At 37.6% G+C, this 18,134-nt stretch overlaps 1 protein-coding gene across 4 annotated transcripts in view; it reads left to right on the top strand.

Moving 5' to 3' along the window:
• The first annotated feature begins 1,890 nt into the window (after positions 1–1,890).
• The window catches only part of LOC150081744 (synaptotagmin-15-like), a 377,464-nt gene continuing 361,220 nt past the window's right edge, over positions 1,891–18,134 (top strand). For all 4 annotated transcript variants that reach the window (XR_016547288.1, XR_016547289.1, XM_090379611.1 and 1 more), the window contains exon 1: positions 1,891–2,359. Coding sequence is in view for 2 of the 4 variants with exons in the window: in XM_090379611.1 (XP_090235737.1) it covers positions 2,071–2,359 (289 nt within the window). In the remaining 2 variants the exon portion in view is untranslated. The remainder of the gene's footprint in view (positions 2,360–18,134) is intronic.

The following is an 18,134-nucleotide window of genomic DNA, read 5'->3' as shown; positions in this document are numbered from 1 at the left end:
AACGTCGGGTAACACAATTAGAAGAAAAGCAGCAATTATTGATTACTTCATTTCGAAAAAATGCATTAAGGAAAGAAATTAAGGAAGAAATGCAGTATACAGGGATGAAACGAAATTTTTGAGCCTTGGTTCAAAGTCCACTGCATTCTCTGACGCTTCTTTTCTGAATTGTCAACATTTATCTCCAATAACAGTACTTCGAGAAAATTAGGATTGTCTTGGCAAATCTGGATGAAGTCTTTTGTTGCTTCTGCTAATCTGTGAGGCTTGGGGCACAAATTTTGCACAGACCTTCATTTTCCCTTAATCTCCGTGGCAGAATTTGATTGACCAATAGTTTCCTTATTCATACATCAGCCATCATTAAGAGAGGCAAACGACGATCTCTTTCCAAAACTTTTGATCTCATTTCGAGAGATTGACGGACCTCCACTTTTTGGATCATAATCTGGAACATCCTCGTATCCGTCTTTGAAACGCTTATACGATTGAAACACACTTTTATGATTTAAGGTTTCATTATCAAAAACAGTTTTTAACATTTCATATGTTTCTGTTGCAGGTTTGCCAATTTAAAGCAAAATTTGGTATTTGTTCGTTGCTCCATTGCAAAATCGTGACATGGCAAGTTAACGCTAACGAAATTAGTCTTTACTTGCAACCTGGCAGCCTATTGAACAATCTTTTTTACCACCGGCAGTAGTTTGAACTGCAACAAACCAATTCTGATAATTTTCAAACTCATCGAACATGACCGCAATAGCTATAGTCCGGGAAATTAATTACCATGCCTCGTATTTTGTACCTCTTCATTGCTGTGTGTGTGAAAGTTATATGAGAGTCCACCCATTTTTTTCTTTAAAAAGAAAAACATTAACGTATTATTAATTTGTAATCTCTAAATGCTTTTCCTGTATTTCTTCCTTAATTTCTTTCCTTAATGCATTTCTTCGAAATGAAGTAATCAATGATTGCTGCTTTTCTTCTAATTGTGTTACCCGACGTTCATTGTAAATGTTTTCCTCATTGTCATCTCAAATTTATAATCTTAATCGCTGCATTTACTGTAGTGCATGATATTCCGACATGATCATTCTCTGTGGTGTTTAGACGGTGGTGTTTATTTTTGCGCCAGTGAAGTCAAGTTTCGCAATAGCTCGTTATCGTTCAGTGTATTATATTTTTTTACATATGTTATGTGTGTGCGCGTAGTGAGGAGGGACTGGGAAGGAATACAAGCATTGCGTCACCATATCATCTTGCTTCTTCCATATGTAAGCAATAAACAACAAGTTTCTCCCCAGAATGCTATTTCTTAATGCTCAATTTCAAATTTTCGACACCGTTGTATTATTGAAATTATTATTATATAATGTAATATCATATTATATAATATTCTTTATTATTATATGATGATTAAAATTTGTAAAGTAAGAATGAAGTAACAAACAAGTTAAGCATAAGCATCATAGAATCATCAAATTAAATAATCAAATAATTATTTAATCTTATGACTGCTTTCTTTTGGAAATTACTTCTTATCTATATATAAACTAAATAAAAAATAATAATGAATTTTCTGCTTATATTTGGATAGTAACAGCTACTTGCACTATAATGAGAGTAAGCACGGTTTTTGTGGTACGCATTGATGTTTAGTGAGAAATATTGATTAACTCTTTCCCTGTATAATCACGAGAGAGAGTGGGATAGGAAGGCAGAATTTTTAACAGAACAGTAAGGCACCTAACTACACGGAGAACATTCAGTCTGTGTACTGCTTTCTTCCTTCCTTCTAGTGAAAGTTATTTCGTTTAGCCACACGAGGTCGCTAGCTACACCTGTTTCCAGCAGAGGAAAGCGCGAAGTGACCCTTTCGCGCAGGTGCGTCTCAGAGAGCTGCAGTCAGGTAAAGCTTTATCTAATAATTGGACTGTTATCATTTTCTGCTTGCAATATATCCAGGAGCAGTTCTGTTTTTCATTGGATACAGCATTTCAAACTTTCCAGCCACGGCTCTCAAAGAAATGTGTACTATTCCTGCCAGTATTTCTTGACTTAAATGCTATTATGCCGCCGAGGTTGTTCGTTCGTCACCTTCCTTATATCCACACCTCTGTTACCATGGCCGACTTATCTCAGTCTTCTGATCCCATCTACGGTACTAATGAGGAGAATACTTTCCCGTCACTGATAGTACAATTGACAAACGAACAGACATCGCCACCTGAAGTGATGCACCACCTCTTGAAAACTATCGAAACTTCTAGCAAACTATCCGAAATAAATGAATTTCCACCTCGGCAACTCTTTCAGTCTTCAGACGATCACCATAATAGTGGGACTTTGTCATTTTACAGTGAGTTCGCTGTTTAAATATTTTTATCTTTAATTTCGCATTTAGCGATATCAGAATATAGTTAAGAGAATTATTTAATCACTAGTTGCCACAATTAACTTTAAAAAAAGAAGAAATAAACTATTGTTTGGTGATTATGCTAAGAAAATTAAGCCAAAAAATTCATTCATCCTATTTAAAAGTAAAAATAAATAAATAAATTATTATTAAACAAACAAATAAATAAATAATCTATTAAATAATTGAATAAATAATTAACATATATCATCATCAGTAATACAGTCTTGTGACTGGTCAGTTCCTCTGAGCTGTTTCCACCTTTGTCTCTCCTGTGCCATTTGTTTTAGTACCTCAAAATTTTGAAGTCATACCTCTTCCAGCAACGTCCCGATGAAGGTATTTTTTGATCTTCCCCTAAGGCGTTTCCTGCCCCAGTCCCATACATGGCACCCAGAAGCAAACCGCCGTGTCAAATAACATGGCCCACCCATTTGAGTCTAGATGATCCTATTCTACCTAGAATTTTCTTTTCTACTTGAACACGTCTTAATACTTCCACATTTGACACTTTTTCAGTCCATTTAATTTTTTCCATCCTGCGCCATCACCACATCTCGAAGGTCACAAGTTTCTTTTTCTCTCTCTTTGTAAGAATCCATGTCTCTGCTGCATATAGTGCCACTGACCAGATATTATCTTCTTCCTAATTTTTTGTGACATCTTCTATGTAATCAACGACAGTTTATTCTTGAAAGATTGTTTTGCCACTGCAATTCTGGGTTGAATCTCAGTTTTACATGAAATTTACTGTGAAATAACTGCTCCAGGTATCTAAAGTGATCTACCTGTTCTATTTTTACTTCATCGATCTCAAGTCGGGAGCGAATTGACCTTTTTACCAATCATCATTGTCTATGTTTCATCACGTTTATCTTCATTCCATACTTAAGCACTTTTTTAATCTTCTGATCATTTTTTTCAGCGTAGCAGGGCAACCTGCTAGTATGGCCTGATTCGTCTGCAAACTTGTAAATAACCTGTAAGAATAACTTCTAAAATACCCTGTCGTACTTTTCACATATTTTAACCCCCCCCCACTTTTTTTCCCAAATGCCTCTTTTATTATCACTTCAGCAAAAGCACTAAACAATCCAGGTGAAAGTAAGCATCCCTGTCATACTCCCTTTTTAACTTTAGTTTCTTCTGTCAGTTCTTGTCTCACTCTTATCACCGCATTTTGTCTTCTACATATATAAGTCATAGATCAGTTCAATAATCTTCTTGCATCCAATTTTCTTAAGCAACAGCTCTCTCCAGATTATTCTAGCGAACGCCTTCTTTGTAATCCACAAAACACACATAGAGGTTTATTCCCATGTTATACATTTTCTCTCCCAACAACTCAACGTTCCAATAGCATGTCTCGTCAATCTGCCGCTGAGAAAACAGCACTGTGAGTCATCCAGAAATTGTTCAATATGACTCCCCATACGGACTTTGATGACTGTTGGCATAATCTTGGATGAATGGGTAATAAGACTTTTAATTCTGTAGTCTTGGCATACTGTTGGTGTCACCTTGGGTATGGGGATTATGATTCCTGTGCTGAATTCCTCCGGCCAACGCTCATCCCTGTACATCTTCTTTACCAGTTCAAATAAGGCTTCCTTCACATCTTCTCCTCTATATTTTAAAAGCTCTGCAGGTAAGTTGTCAATTCATGGTGCTTTGTGAGAGACTTTAAGGCTGTGTCCAATTCATCTTTAGATATTTCCTCCTCCATGTTTTCTTGTTCCTTTAGTGCCGTATTCCTCCATGTGTACATGCTTGAATCTTCATAAACTTCAACATATCTCCTCCATCTTTTGTTCTTCGTTTCCTTTTGTTCTTCGAAATTCAATACTGTCATTCCCTTTTAATCCCTCATTGCTCTTATTTGAATTCCGTTACTCTTTCTCGTTAACTCTCTGATTTTTCTATACGCCAAGTCCACCCGACCTTGTTCTTCGAGCGTTTCAATCTCTTGACAATTCCCTGCCCACCACTGTTCTTTTGCTTTCCTACAATCCATATCAAATTCATTCTTCAATCTCCAATAGTTCCTTTGATCATCATCATTTTTTGGCCTTTCAGTCACCTCCTCTTATCCATTTTTTGCAGTAAAATATCTGTGATCCAAGGCTTTCTACCAATTTTTCATTCTTCCCCAGAGCCTTCGATGCAGCTTTACAAGTCATCCCTTTAATTAAAGACCAATTTTGTTCTAGATCGTTCATAGTTTCCGCAGTAGCGATAACATAGGTCAGATCTTGAAATACATTTTTTTTTCACTCTCCTATCTAAATTTCTCAATGTTCCATCTCATGAATGATTTCCTTTTATTCAGGCACTTCAATTTTATTTCCACATTCATCTTCACGAGTGAGTGGCCTGAATCTCCGTATGCTTCCGGATAGGACATTGCTTTCTTCACTTGGTTACAGTATCTCTGTTTAACTAAGATGTACTAAATTTGGTACCTTCGTGAGTCGCTAGGATTCTTCGATATATATCTCCTGCGGGGTGGCGCCTTAAACCACGTATTTTCTACCATTAGACGGTGGATATCTCTTTTGACATTCCCCAACTTTCCACATTCCTACATTGTTCGTAAGTTCCATGTCCCGATTCCACAACAGACATTTAGCAAGTTGACGATCTGGAAAGCCCTGACACTCTCTCCTGTACAAAACTCCACTAAGTGTTGACCTCTTATGTTTCTCACACCTAGATCAAAGTTCGCGACAAACTTTTCTTCCCTTCTCTCTCCTACCACCGCATTCCAATCCCCATAATTATCACGTTGTCTTTTGATCTGGTTTTCAGTCTTAATTCCTCCAACCGTTCATATGTCTCCACAACTAATTCGTCAGCACCATTTGAGGTTGGCATATAAACTTGTATAATTACCATGTCGACCGGATTTGCCGCAAATCTGACCATGATAATTCTATGTTCAACGATTCCACATCCACTAGTGCTCTCATGAATCACATTGCCATAATTATTGCCACGCCCCTCTGTCCGCCACTACTTCCAGAGTGCATAAATTTATACTCTCCACATTTATACTCTCCGCTTCCTGTGCATTTATCTTTTGACATTGTCCAACTTTCAACATTTCAACATTGTTCGTAAATTCCATTTCCCGATTACACAACAGGCATTTCGCAAGTTGACGATCTGGAAAGACCTGACACTTCCCCTACGGGGCCCGACATCCCCATCAGCATTCTGTTGTGCTACGATGATTTCGTAGCTGCCAGATCTTCGTACTTCTCTAGCTCGTTCTTCGTAGGATTGCTTGTGATATGCTTTCTTTACAGGGTAGTTTCCTGGTGCTTTCTCTGTCCCGTTTAGTGCAATATAATTTGAATTATATATATATATATATATATATATATATATATATATATATATATATATATATAAAATTCAAATTATATCCAAATGAATCGAAGAATAGACAGCAGAAATAAATGTAAAATAAAATGAAAGTAAAAAAAAAAAAATAGTAAAGCAGACATCAGGAGTAGAAAACATGCAAAAACCATAACATGTTGTGTGTATATATATATATACAGTATATATATACCTATATATATATATATATATATATATATATAAGAATTAAAAATTATTGATAGAAAATACTAAAAGATGGAGAAGTTATTAACACAAGGTGACAGGCCTAATACAAGAAAAAAGAGAAAAATAATATTAAGAACCTAAAAAAAAAAAAAAATGTAGAATTAAGTAGAATTAACGGCTGAATTAACAGTCCAATCATATGTACAAAAGTTGAAAGGGAAGTAACAATTAATAAATGTAAAATAATAAATGTAGTGAGCATCAAAATGAGGGTGAAAAAAAAAATTTATGCAAACTAGATAAAAATAAACAAGATAAAATTGGTACATGGATCAGGTATTTCATGGGGACTACTAAAATAATGTACTAAAACACTGCGTTTCTATACAAACCCATGTTGATGGAGGAACTATTAAAATAAAATTCAATATAACTGAAATAAAATAAAAAGGGGGAGGATAAAAATAAAATCTCCAAAAACACACACTGCGTTGGTAGCCCCAATGCAGTGTGTGAATTTGAAATACTGTAAAATAAAGCAATTAAATTAAGTCAAAAAGTGAAAATGCATGTGGGTTAAAATGAATAGTTTTGAAAAATGTTTTTGAGAAAGGTGATTTTATGTAAATTTATGTAACAGGCATTGGTATAGAAATAGGAAGTAATGCAGGGTAAGGGAGGGAAAAAGGTAATAAAAATTAAAAATTGAAGAGGCGAAAATAGCAAGAATAAGAGAAGTAAGAATGTCCGAATCGCATTATATGACTTCTATTTGAACGATATTCATGTTTTTTCACTCTAAGTTATTTTCTATATTAATATTAATAATTATTTACAATCGTACACATTTCTTTCAGAATTTTTCTCCATTTCATTTTAACTATAGAGGGCTTCCATTGTTATTTTCTACTGAGCAACTCCACCGTCGTCATAATTCTCCCTCTGTTTATATTCTATTTTTAATTAATCATGTTCACAAAATTTCTCTTTATAATATTTTCTTCATTACATATTACATTTTGGCCCAGTTTGACGTTGCATAACTTTAAAGGTATTTAATTTTTCTTCTTTTCACTATTTTTATACACCTTTCGGCTATTTGTTTGTTTTTTCGGCTATATCTTCGGCATTCGGCACTCAAAAAATATATTACAGGCTAGTGGTATTAGTTTCCCCTTCTACTAAAACTCTCACAGCCAAGGCCCTCTCTAAGAGGTTGGGTATTTACACACCTAGCTTGCCTAATATCCTTTAAACTCTTTTTCTTTTCTTTGCATCTTCTTTTTCCTTTCTATTCTTCTTTCTTCCGTTTGTTGAACTATTAGTGCAATACCAGGGCGATTCGGACATTCTTACTTTTCTTATTCTTGCTATTTTCGCCTCTTTAACTTTTAATTTTTATTACCTTTTCCCCTCCCTTACCCTGCATTACTTCCTATTTCTATACCACTGCCTGTTACATAAATTTACATAAAATCACCTTTCTCAAAAATATTTTTCAAAACTATTCATTTTAACCCACATGTATTTACATTTTAATTTGACTTAATTTTATTTTATTTTAATTTAATTGTTTTATTTTATTTTAACTTCACACACTGCGTTGGGGCTACCTTACTCATGTTTTTGGAAGTTTTATTTTTATTCCCCCCCCCCCTTTTTATTTCAGTTATATTTAGTTTTATTTTGATAGTTCCTCCATCAAAATGGGTTTGTATAGAAACTCAGTATTTTGGTACATGATCAGGTGTAGTCCCCCGATGAAATACCTGATCCATGTACCAATTTCGTCTTGTTTATTTTTATTTAGTTTGCATCAATTTTTTTTTTTTTTTCACCCTCATTTTGATGCTCACTACATTTATTATTTTACATTTATTCATTTCTACTTCCCTTTCAGCTTTTGTACATATGATTGGCCTGATAATTCAGCCGTTAATTCTATTTAATTCTACATTTTATTTTTTTTTAGGTCCTTAATATTCTTTTTCTCTTTTTTCTTCTATTAGGCCTGGCAACTTCTCCTTTTTTTAGTATTTTCTATTAATTTTTTCTATAAATTATTTTGAATTCTTATCTTTATATTTTTGTATCCTGTTTTGCTGCCTTGCGCATTCAGGTACACTTACTGTTTCTCTTTCTCTTTTCTTTTTCTTAATTTTATACATACTGTATATATATACACACACACATATATATATATATATATATATATATATATATATATATATATATATATATATATATATATATATATAGTAGTGAAGGGCAATGCTAACGTTACGGTACTAGTAACGCTAATTATGGAGAACAAAGGGCGAACGGAACAAAAATCGCTATCACGGTGAACAAAGAAGGGAGTTAAAACAGCTGGCGAACACAGTGCACCTGCCATTTCTACACTAATCTCTGCAATGAATTTTAATACTAGGATATAATCTCCCGTAAATAAGAGTTATGTTGTTAATGCTAATGGCAATCTTACAACTCACATTAAGCCAGTTGTCTCCAGAACGCAACTCCACAGAAATCAATGTAGACGACGGCATATTAGTGATAGTATTGTATATGCCAGCCGTCATAATGAAAACCTGGCTGATGCTGGTCCTAACAGTGAAAAGAGTATTGTAAATTTAAATGAATTTCAATATTCAATATGCCAGTCCCAAATAAACAACAGCGCGAGTCAAGATGTCCCAAGTGAAACACCCAACTCGGTTGTGGAAGCTTGCCTAGGAACCAACAAAAAATCTGACCATCGACAAGCAGGTGACAAAAAACTAGATCCAATTGTGAATGAAATAAGGCATCTACAACCACGAAATCAAGCCAGAACTTAGCATAAGAGGCCGCCGTAGCCTAGTGGTCAGGCGCGCGGGTGCATAAGTACACGTGCCTTGAGCGACCGGGGTTCAAGCCCGTGACTACTGAATACGGTGCTGTTTCTTGTAATCTGTCTATCTTCTGAACTCCTCTGACCGTTTGGTCGTCCCGGAGTATAAACAGAAAATTTATTATTATTATTATTAGTTCAGAATGTGACACTTTATGTTTAGCCCTTCCAAACTTTTGAAGGTCGCCCGCTGGAGGAAACGTGTCCCTTCCTTGAAAGTATTGGGCATTTAACCTTCCTGATAAAACGTCTAGGGGCGCAAACTGAAGATCTCAGGGATGAAGCTTTCTCTATGTGGGAACAAAATAAAACTGTCAAGCATGTGATAACAGACCTCTTTGACTTATATAAGTCTAATCACAACTTTGAACAGAAGCGATTGGCAAATCCCAAGCACCTCACCAATTGGTTGAGACTAATGAACTGTCACAAAGAGAGAGCCAGCATCACCTCGAAAATGAGAAAGGACAAGTGAGCCTATCAAAAGTTAATGATCGACTACACAATACTTCTTCCAGAAAAGAACACCCTACCTCTATACATAATTGCCTATGTCCTGACCACCTAGCTCAACTCTCACGGCAGCTTAGCCGGTCCGAACGAGTACTTAGGGAGCTGACGTTACCACTGCAAACCAACCTTAGCAATCTAACTAAAGAAAACAAACATTTAAGATTCAATAACTAAGTAATTTTTGACAAACTAAATGACCTAGAAACACAACTGTATGACTTCAAACAATTTGTTAGTGAAATGGGAATTCCAACAAGTCAACATTCACTAATAGAACCAATATCAAACCATCCTTACCCCAACGAACCTGAAGAGCCCACTCTGGATAGTATGTCTGCTACCACTGAGTTTCCACTCCATGTGAACGAAGGAGAGAATGCAAACGAATGTGCCGAACTTCAGAAAAAAACAACAACATGCCAACAGCAATTCGCAAAACAAAATTCCTACTCCACTAGCTGCCATGTCGCGAAGACGTGATTCACAAGGTTCCCCAGCAGTGACTGAAGCATCATGTACAAGAGGAATCATAGTCCCCACCCAGAGCTCTATAAACCCTAAAACAAGCATAACTGATTCAACTTTAATTGAGTATCCCACATTTACGGAGACAGTCCAAATTCCCCTAGTCGAAAACCAAAGTAAAAAATTTAAGCATGTCCCATCTAAACCTAATCTCTCTCAGCGAACTACTAATCTATCAGTTGATACGAACCTCCCATTGATTGATTACTCAGGAAAGAAGACTGGCGGACATATACCATATATCAGCTGTTCGCACCAGAGAAAGGATCTTCGTATGCAGACTGGGCCCTGAGACAAGAATAGAGAGTATTAAAAGTCTCTTTTTGATGGAATATGGGTTTGAAGTGGACGTAAAGAAATTAAGAACCAAACACCCATGCTATGCCTCCTTCCTAGTGATATGCACATCTAACGTGACTAATACTGTCATGAAACAGAAGAGGTGGCCTCCAGGAACACTAGTTAAGCCTTTTAAAGAAAGACGCCCCGTGAGGGCGCACAGACAAAACTCACAATCTAATCCAACGTAGCAACTAATGGCTAGTTTGGAGACTGAATCAAAAACTATTCAATTGCGATATTTCCTACAAAATGTCAGGAGTCTATCTAATAAACTCCACTCTCTCCAAACTGCTAACTATGTCTGCCACGGGCAAAGGTTGATGACGTTGTAGAGCGGATATCATCTTTTAAGGGCACAAAAGGTGATATACAGTGAAACTTCTCCTAACGGACACCTCTCGTTAACGGACATCTCTCTACAACGGACATTTTCAAATTCCCCAACTCACCTCCATTGGTTTTAACGTGTTTGCAGCTTCTGTCTAGCGGACATTCTCTGTAACGGACGCGGACAGGCAATCTGCACTGTTTCGTTTAGATTAGCACTTAATTTGATCTCCCCATAACGGACAGCGGGCGAGCTCACGGCCCTTTTCTAGGAACGTTTCTTCCACGTTGCCTCAATTGTGTGTTTATTTTCTATTTCCGATTCTCTGAATTTTATCAAGGTTTACGTCGCGGTTCTAAACCCTTTTTCAAGAATTTTAAGGTACGTGTAAAACTTCTGATGAATTCGGTGTGTGCAGGGGGTGGGGAGAATATGGCCGGCCTTTAGTCTTTTCAGTTTCAGTTTTGTTCAGTGTCGTGTGAAGTGCACAATGTCTTCTCGTAAACATTTAACTTTAAAAGATAAAGTAGAACTCATTAATGCGTATGATCGGCAAAAAAATAGTGTTCGCAATCTCGCTGCAAAATTCAAAATCGGGAAGACGCAGGTAAGCGACATCCTAAAGAAAAAAAATGAACTACTCAAACAATTTTGGCAACACGGAAATGATCAGGTTCAAAAATCATTCCCGAAAACTGTTGGACTTCAAATTTGTCGCGCAAGTGCTAAAAAAATTCCCATTAATGGGCGTATTATTAGGGAAAAGGCTTTGGAGGTTGCGAAATCTATGGGAGTAAATGAGTTCAAAGCTTCTGTGGAATGGCTAGACAAGTTCAAAACTCGGCATAAAATTTCTTGGAAAACCGTAAGTGGTGAAGGTGGATCTGTTGATACTGGGGTTGTAACAGAGTGGACCGTCAAATTGGAATATTTATGTCGTGATTTTGAAGCTAAGGATATTTACAACTATGACGACACAGGGTTGTTTTTTTAAAGCTCTTCCTGGAAAAACAATGAGTCTAAAAAACGAAAAGTGCCAGGGCGGAAAAATTTCTAAGGAACGCTTGACTGTACTATTGTGTACAAATATGCTGGGAGACTTTGACTCTTGTTATAGGAAAACCACAAAATCCTCGTTGTTTCAAGGGCATAAAGTTGAATCTTTTGGATGTTCACTGGAAGTCTAATAAAAAAGCGTGGATGACACGAGATATCATGAGCGAATAGATAAGTCACTTTAACCAAAACATGATTCGTCAAAACAGAAAAATTATTCTTTTCATGGATATAGATTTCTTCATAGATTTCATTCTTTTCGTGATTTCTGCATCTCACCCGCACATTGAATTGTCCAACATTCAAATCATTTTTCTGCCACCACACATATCTGCAGAGTGTCAGCCCTTGGATCAAGGGATAATAAAAAAATTTAAACTTCACTACAGAAAACGTGTTTTAAGACATCTCAATGCAAACATGAACGATGTAACATGTGCGAGTGACCTTGCAAAGAAAATCAGCATCCTGGATGCGATTCAATGGATTTCCTCTTCAGTAAACGCAATTAGAAAACAAACTGTCGTGAACTGTTTTGTAAAGTCTGGCTTCTCAAACGCAAAAATTGAAGTTGTGAACAGCAATGTGGAGCACCAAGAAGAACAAGAACTTCAATATCTATTGATAATGTACGATACTTCCGCCACAAGTGACCCTGGCTACAAAGATATAGACGCAAACCTCACTACAGAAGATGGTACTCTAGATATCAACGACATTATCATCGATATTTTTCAAGAAGTTCCTCATGAGGATGAAGAAATGGAAGGAGGTCATTCTGTCGAAGAACATATTAACGACGAACCACCGATGAAAATAGAAGCGCACATACAAATCAATCGTTTAAAAATGTTTTTCGCCGCTGAAGAATATACTGAAGGACTTTCGATGGTTTCTTCACTCCAAACAAATGTTGAAAACAAAATTATCAGCCGGAAAAAGGTGCAGAAGAAAATAAGTGATTACTGTATGTATTTTTCTTAAGATAAAGTCATTATATGCATAGCACAATTGTATGTATATTATTTACAAAAATATTGTGCAAAATCTGTATATATTTTAATTTAATTTTACATTAAACGTTTAACGATTTTTCTTTCTTTCTTTTTTTTTTTTTCTCCCTCAGACTTCTTGTTAGCGGGCACTTCTCTCTAACGGACACATTTTCGTTCCCCATGGCTGTCCGTTAAAGGGAAGTTTCACTGTAGTTGTATACGTTGGCACTAATGATATTAAGAGTAGGAGACCGGCGGAATTACTTAACAAGTACAGGTCACTGTTGTAAAAAAGCCGTGAATTAGGGTTGAATTTGAAAGTGTCTGCAATTCTGCCCAGACACGATAGGAGGGAGTATATGATGAGAGCCCTGTCGATCAATTCGGCCCTGGAAAGATTGTGCAAGTCTCAAGGGGTAGAATTTTTTTCAGAATGGTCTGTACTTGTTAACAGGAGAGACAGCTTCTACAGGGATGGGATACACTTAAATAGAAAGGGTGCAAGAACGTTTCCTGATGCTATCGAGGCAGTGTTAGGTGGGTCGGAAAACTGCTAGATTGGGGGGGATACAAGGACTAATATATTAACAGTAGCCACTTTCAGAGGTGAAAGTAATTCTTGCACTGCTTCTATTGGAATGAGCCGCAGACTGGAAAATAAGATGCAGGATATTTCAGAGACTGCTGGGAATCATTGGGGTACAAGTAAGCACATGGGTTGTGTTAGGGTAGCTAAGAAAACGAACAGGTGCATGTATACACCAATGCTAGGAGTTTAGTAAATAAATTTGTTGAATTTGAGGTATTGCTCAAAACATCAAAGGCAGATACTGTGGGGATTTCAGAGACGTGGTGTCACACAGACATAAGGAATGCAGAACTGGAATTTGGGGAGTACAACGTCTACAGAAAGGATAGACTGGATAGGAAGGGAGGAGGGGTTATGCTATTAGTTAAGAAATACATAAAATCCAAGGAAGTGAAGCCAGTGGACATCGCTGGACAGGCAGTGTCGAGTCAGTTTGGTGTGACATAAGCATTGGGAGATCAAAATTGAGAGTAGGAGTGTGCTATAGGCCTAATGACTCTGATGAGTATAATAAGAAACTGTACAGGGAAATAGAGTGGGCCAGTAAATCAGAGAGTCTTATAATGTGGGATTTTAATTTCCCAGATATCGACTGGAATTTGGGGGCTGGTCACTCACACACTAGCAAGGCTTTTGTGGATTTATTGGATGATTGTTTTCTACATCAGCATGTTCGGGATGCTACTAGAAGGAGTAATACTCTTGATTTGATTATCAGTAGTGATTCTTCATGCATTAAGAATCTGCAGGTAAATGAACCACTAGGTGGCAGTGATCACAGTATGTTGAAGTGGGATTTACTCAAAGAGGTAACTACCATTAGGGGTAAAGGGAAGGGTTATTGCTTTCGTAAAGGCGACTACGATGGACTGAAACAGTATTTAAATCTATACAGTGGGACGAACTGATGATGTTACCAACAGCAAATTCAAAATGGGAAGCATTCAAAGAACTTATCTTGGAAGCTACTAGGCTTTACATACCAACTAAGAAATATTGTTCAAGGTTTAGGCCTAAGTGGATGTCAGATGAACTAATGAGACACATGGCAGAGAAGAAAAATGCATGGGATACATACAAATTAACACATGACACAGAAGCCTATGATAGATACAAGTTGATCTGTAACCAAGTTACAAAGGAGGTTAGGCAGGCGAAGGCAGATTACGAGATATCTTTGGCAAGGGATGCAAAGAAAAACAGCAAAGAGTTCTTTACTTATGTAAACTCTAGAAGGAAGGGGATGAATCAGATTGGTCCACTTGATATCGATGGGTCAACTGTTGATGATCCTGCTCAGGTAGTTAACAAACTAAATGAATATTTTGCATCGACATTCACAGATGAGGAGTTATTCAGCGATGGGAATGACAGAGGTGTATTCAACTCTGGCAGTAAGCTAGAGAATCTTGCAATAACTGAGAGTAAAGTGGAGGAGAAATTGTTGAAGATAAATAAAAGAAAGGCACCTGGGGTGGATGGGATCTATCCAGTTATATTAAAGGATGCAGCAAAGGAAGTAAGCAAACCCTTAGCCATAATTATGAGAGCTTCCTTGGACTCAGGGGAAGTACCCATGGACTGGAGATGTGCAAATGTGACCCCAATTCACAAAGGGCGACACAAGTAATTATAGACCTGTTAGGTTGACTTCTGTTCCCGGAAAATTAATGGAGGCACTGGTTAAAGAAGCACTGCAGGATCATCTAGACAAGACTTCAGTTATAGCTCAGACACAGGATGGTTTTGTTAAGGGAAAGTCTTGCCTGACCAATTTGATTGGATACTATGATGCAGTCACAAAAGAACTGGATGCAGGGAATAACTTTGATATTATATACTTGGATCTTAGAAAGGCTTTTGATTCTGTTGCACATGGAAGACTGCTGCACAAATTGGAGCAGTGTGGCATTGGAGGCAAATTGCTGCTATGGATAAAGGGGTGGTTGATGGGGAGAAGACAGAGAGTGATAATCAATGGACACTGCTCATCGTGGACTAATGTTATTAGTGGAGTCCCTCAGGGTTCAGTATTGGGTCCATTATTGTTTTCTGTATTTATAAATGATATTGATGATGGTATATCAAGCTTAATGTCCAAGTTTGCAGACGATACGAAGGCTGGCATTGTTGTCAAGGACACTACTGACACTATGCTACTGCAACAGGATCTGGAAAGGTTGGGCAGATGGGCTGAGAGGTGGCAAATGAAGTTTAACATTGACAAATGTAAAGTACTACATATGCTAAACAGCAACCCCAGAGCAACGTATCAACTCTGTGGTACTACACTGACAGTGGTAGAGAATGAAAGGGACCTGGGGGTGGTTGTGCAGGCAGATATGAAGTTTTCTGAGCAGTGCAGACCGGCGGCAAGAGTAGCTCATGGTGTATTGTCGATGATATATAGGAATTTTTATAGCAGGGATATGGAGGTGATTATTCCCTTGTATAAGGCAATGGTCAGGCCACACCTAGAGTACTGTATACAGGTCTGGAGGCCACATTTCAAGAAGGATGTAGAGATGCTGGAATGAGTACAGAGAAGGGCAACAAGATTAGTGAATGGAACAAAGGGGTGCTCTTACGAAGAAAGGCTTAATTTTTGCAAATTACAATGTCTGGGGACTAGGCACCAGCGAGGTGATCTGATAGAGGTGTATAAAGCCTTGAATGGTTTGAGCATGCTCAATGCTGATGGGATTCTTCCTCTTGCTCAGAATAATCACCTGAGAGGGCATAAATTCAAATTGAAAGACAGATGTAGGATATACGTGATGAAATTTGCCTTTTGCCAGCGGGTGGTTTGTTGGTGGAATAGATTTCCATCCCTTGTCGTGGAAGTTAATAGCCTAAATAAGTTTAAGGCTCAGCTGGACAGGTATTTCGAACTAACAGAGGGGTGAAGTGGAAGTGGTTATTTTTTATTTATTTATTTATTTTTATTTTATTATTATTATTTTTTTTTTGGCTGATGCTGCATAAGCTTGCTTTCTTGCATCAAATGCCTCTACTAATGCTAAATGCTAATGCAAACGCTTTTATCTCTCAGAGAAACTGATCTCATCTGTTTAACGGAGACCTGGCTGACAAATGAGCGACAAATTGATATACTTCTTCAATCTACCCCTTACAAAGGTATCGGAAACAGTAGAGGTATGGGAAGAGGAGGGAGCGTCCAAATATTCTTCTCAATCCAGTGGCAGGCGACAAGAGTTAAACTAAGCCAGTCTAACAACTTTGAAGCTTTGTGTGTAACACTGGTGAACCGACAAGTGAAAATTCAACTCTGTTTGGTTTACCTCCCTCCTGATCATTCCGAAGTTACACGGATTGAACTCCAAACCTGGTCAGTAAAAAGCCTAGCCCCTACTCAACAAACTGTTGTAGGTGGAGACTTCAATATGCCAGTCCCAAGACATGAAAAGCTCTACAAGACTTAACATTAACTTGAATTCTTTAGACCTCAGGAGACATATCACACCGCCAAGGAGAAAAGATCAAGCTTTAGACCTAGTATTCCACAACTTCCCCAACTGTAATAACATACCCAACCCTTTCTCATTCTCAACAGATCACTCACCTATCACCTGTACCTTCCCCATTGAACGGATATCGGGAAAGAAAATTAGAAATTACTATTCGGATACTCACTCCGATCTGATTTTTTCTCCAAAATTCCTGAAACCTGAAATAGTTATGAACCATCTCTGCACCATTGATTGGGATAATTTATCTTCACTATCTGTTGAAGAGGCAATCCAGACCCCAGCTGAGCAGTTGAGACATATTGCCACGATCGAAGCATCTAAACAAGTCAGAATTACCAGCGGTGGTTCCATACGGATATGAAAATTGCCTTTAGAAGTAAGCAGAAGGCATACAGAAAATGGCTAAAATCGAGAGGCAGTCAGACCACGAAACCTTTAAAAGAGAGAGAGCTCGTTTCCTTCGCTTCAAGAGAGGAGCACATCAACAGTATATATTATCCCAAATTACAAAATCCCGGAGAATTTTCCCAAACTGTAACAACCATCTAAACATGGATGAAAAGCTATTTGTGGGGTGCACTCGCATATCTTTCGATCATCAAGATGCGACCACTGAAGTTTCAACCCTACCTAGTGTAAATCAGAAAACTCTTTCTGCCATGGATGATGTTATTATCACTAAGCAGCAGCTCATTGACGTGATAAATGGCCTACCCAACAAAGCTACCAAGGGCCCTGACGGTATACCACTGTTTATAGTTAAGGTGTGCTCTGTGTACATTGTGGATCTCTCTTAAACATCTTCCAGAAGATTCTAAAGACAGGCACCATACCGAAAATCTCGAAATCTTATTATGTCAAACCAGTCCCTAAAATTGGAAACCCCAACATTCCTAAGGACTTCCGTCCAATCTCCATAGGATGCACATTATTAAAGATAATTGAAAAATTCATACACCCAGGGATTATTCAACACTGTTTTGCTCACCGATGACCCAACCTCCACACAGTCCTGCACCATAGGTCCACGACCTCTAATCTCCTCCATACTCTCTTCAGAGCACAAAAAAGCCTTGAATGACAGAGCCCAACTGGGCATAATCTTCTACGATATCAAATCTGCCTTCGATACTGTCTCCATTCCTACTCCTATAAGCATCTTAATAGAATATTTCAAAGTATCTAACCAAATTGTCAGCATTCCGAAGTCCTTACTACAGCCAGAGTAAGGCTGTAGTAAGGACTATAGTAAGGATTACTGTAGTCCTTACTACAGGCAGAGACACTTAATTATAGCCAATGGAACTCATCAGAAAACAACCTATGCAACGAGGGGTGTACCTCAAAGTTGGGTGATGTCGACAACCCTCTTTGCAATCCTATTTGAACCATTCCTCACAAAAAATGCAAATT

This window comes from Mastigoproctus giganteus, chromosome 8 (genome assembly GCF_048544385.1).
Source record: "Mastigoproctus giganteus isolate SK-2022 chromosome 8, ASM4854438v1, whole genome shotgun sequence".
In the NCBI taxonomy this organism is placed as follows: domain Eukaryota; kingdom Metazoa; phylum Arthropoda; class Arachnida; order Uropygi; family Thelyphonidae; genus Mastigoproctus; species Mastigoproctus giganteus.
The sequence above is the reverse complement of the archived record's forward strand: the minus strand, read 5'-3'. Positions and strand labels throughout refer to the sequence as shown.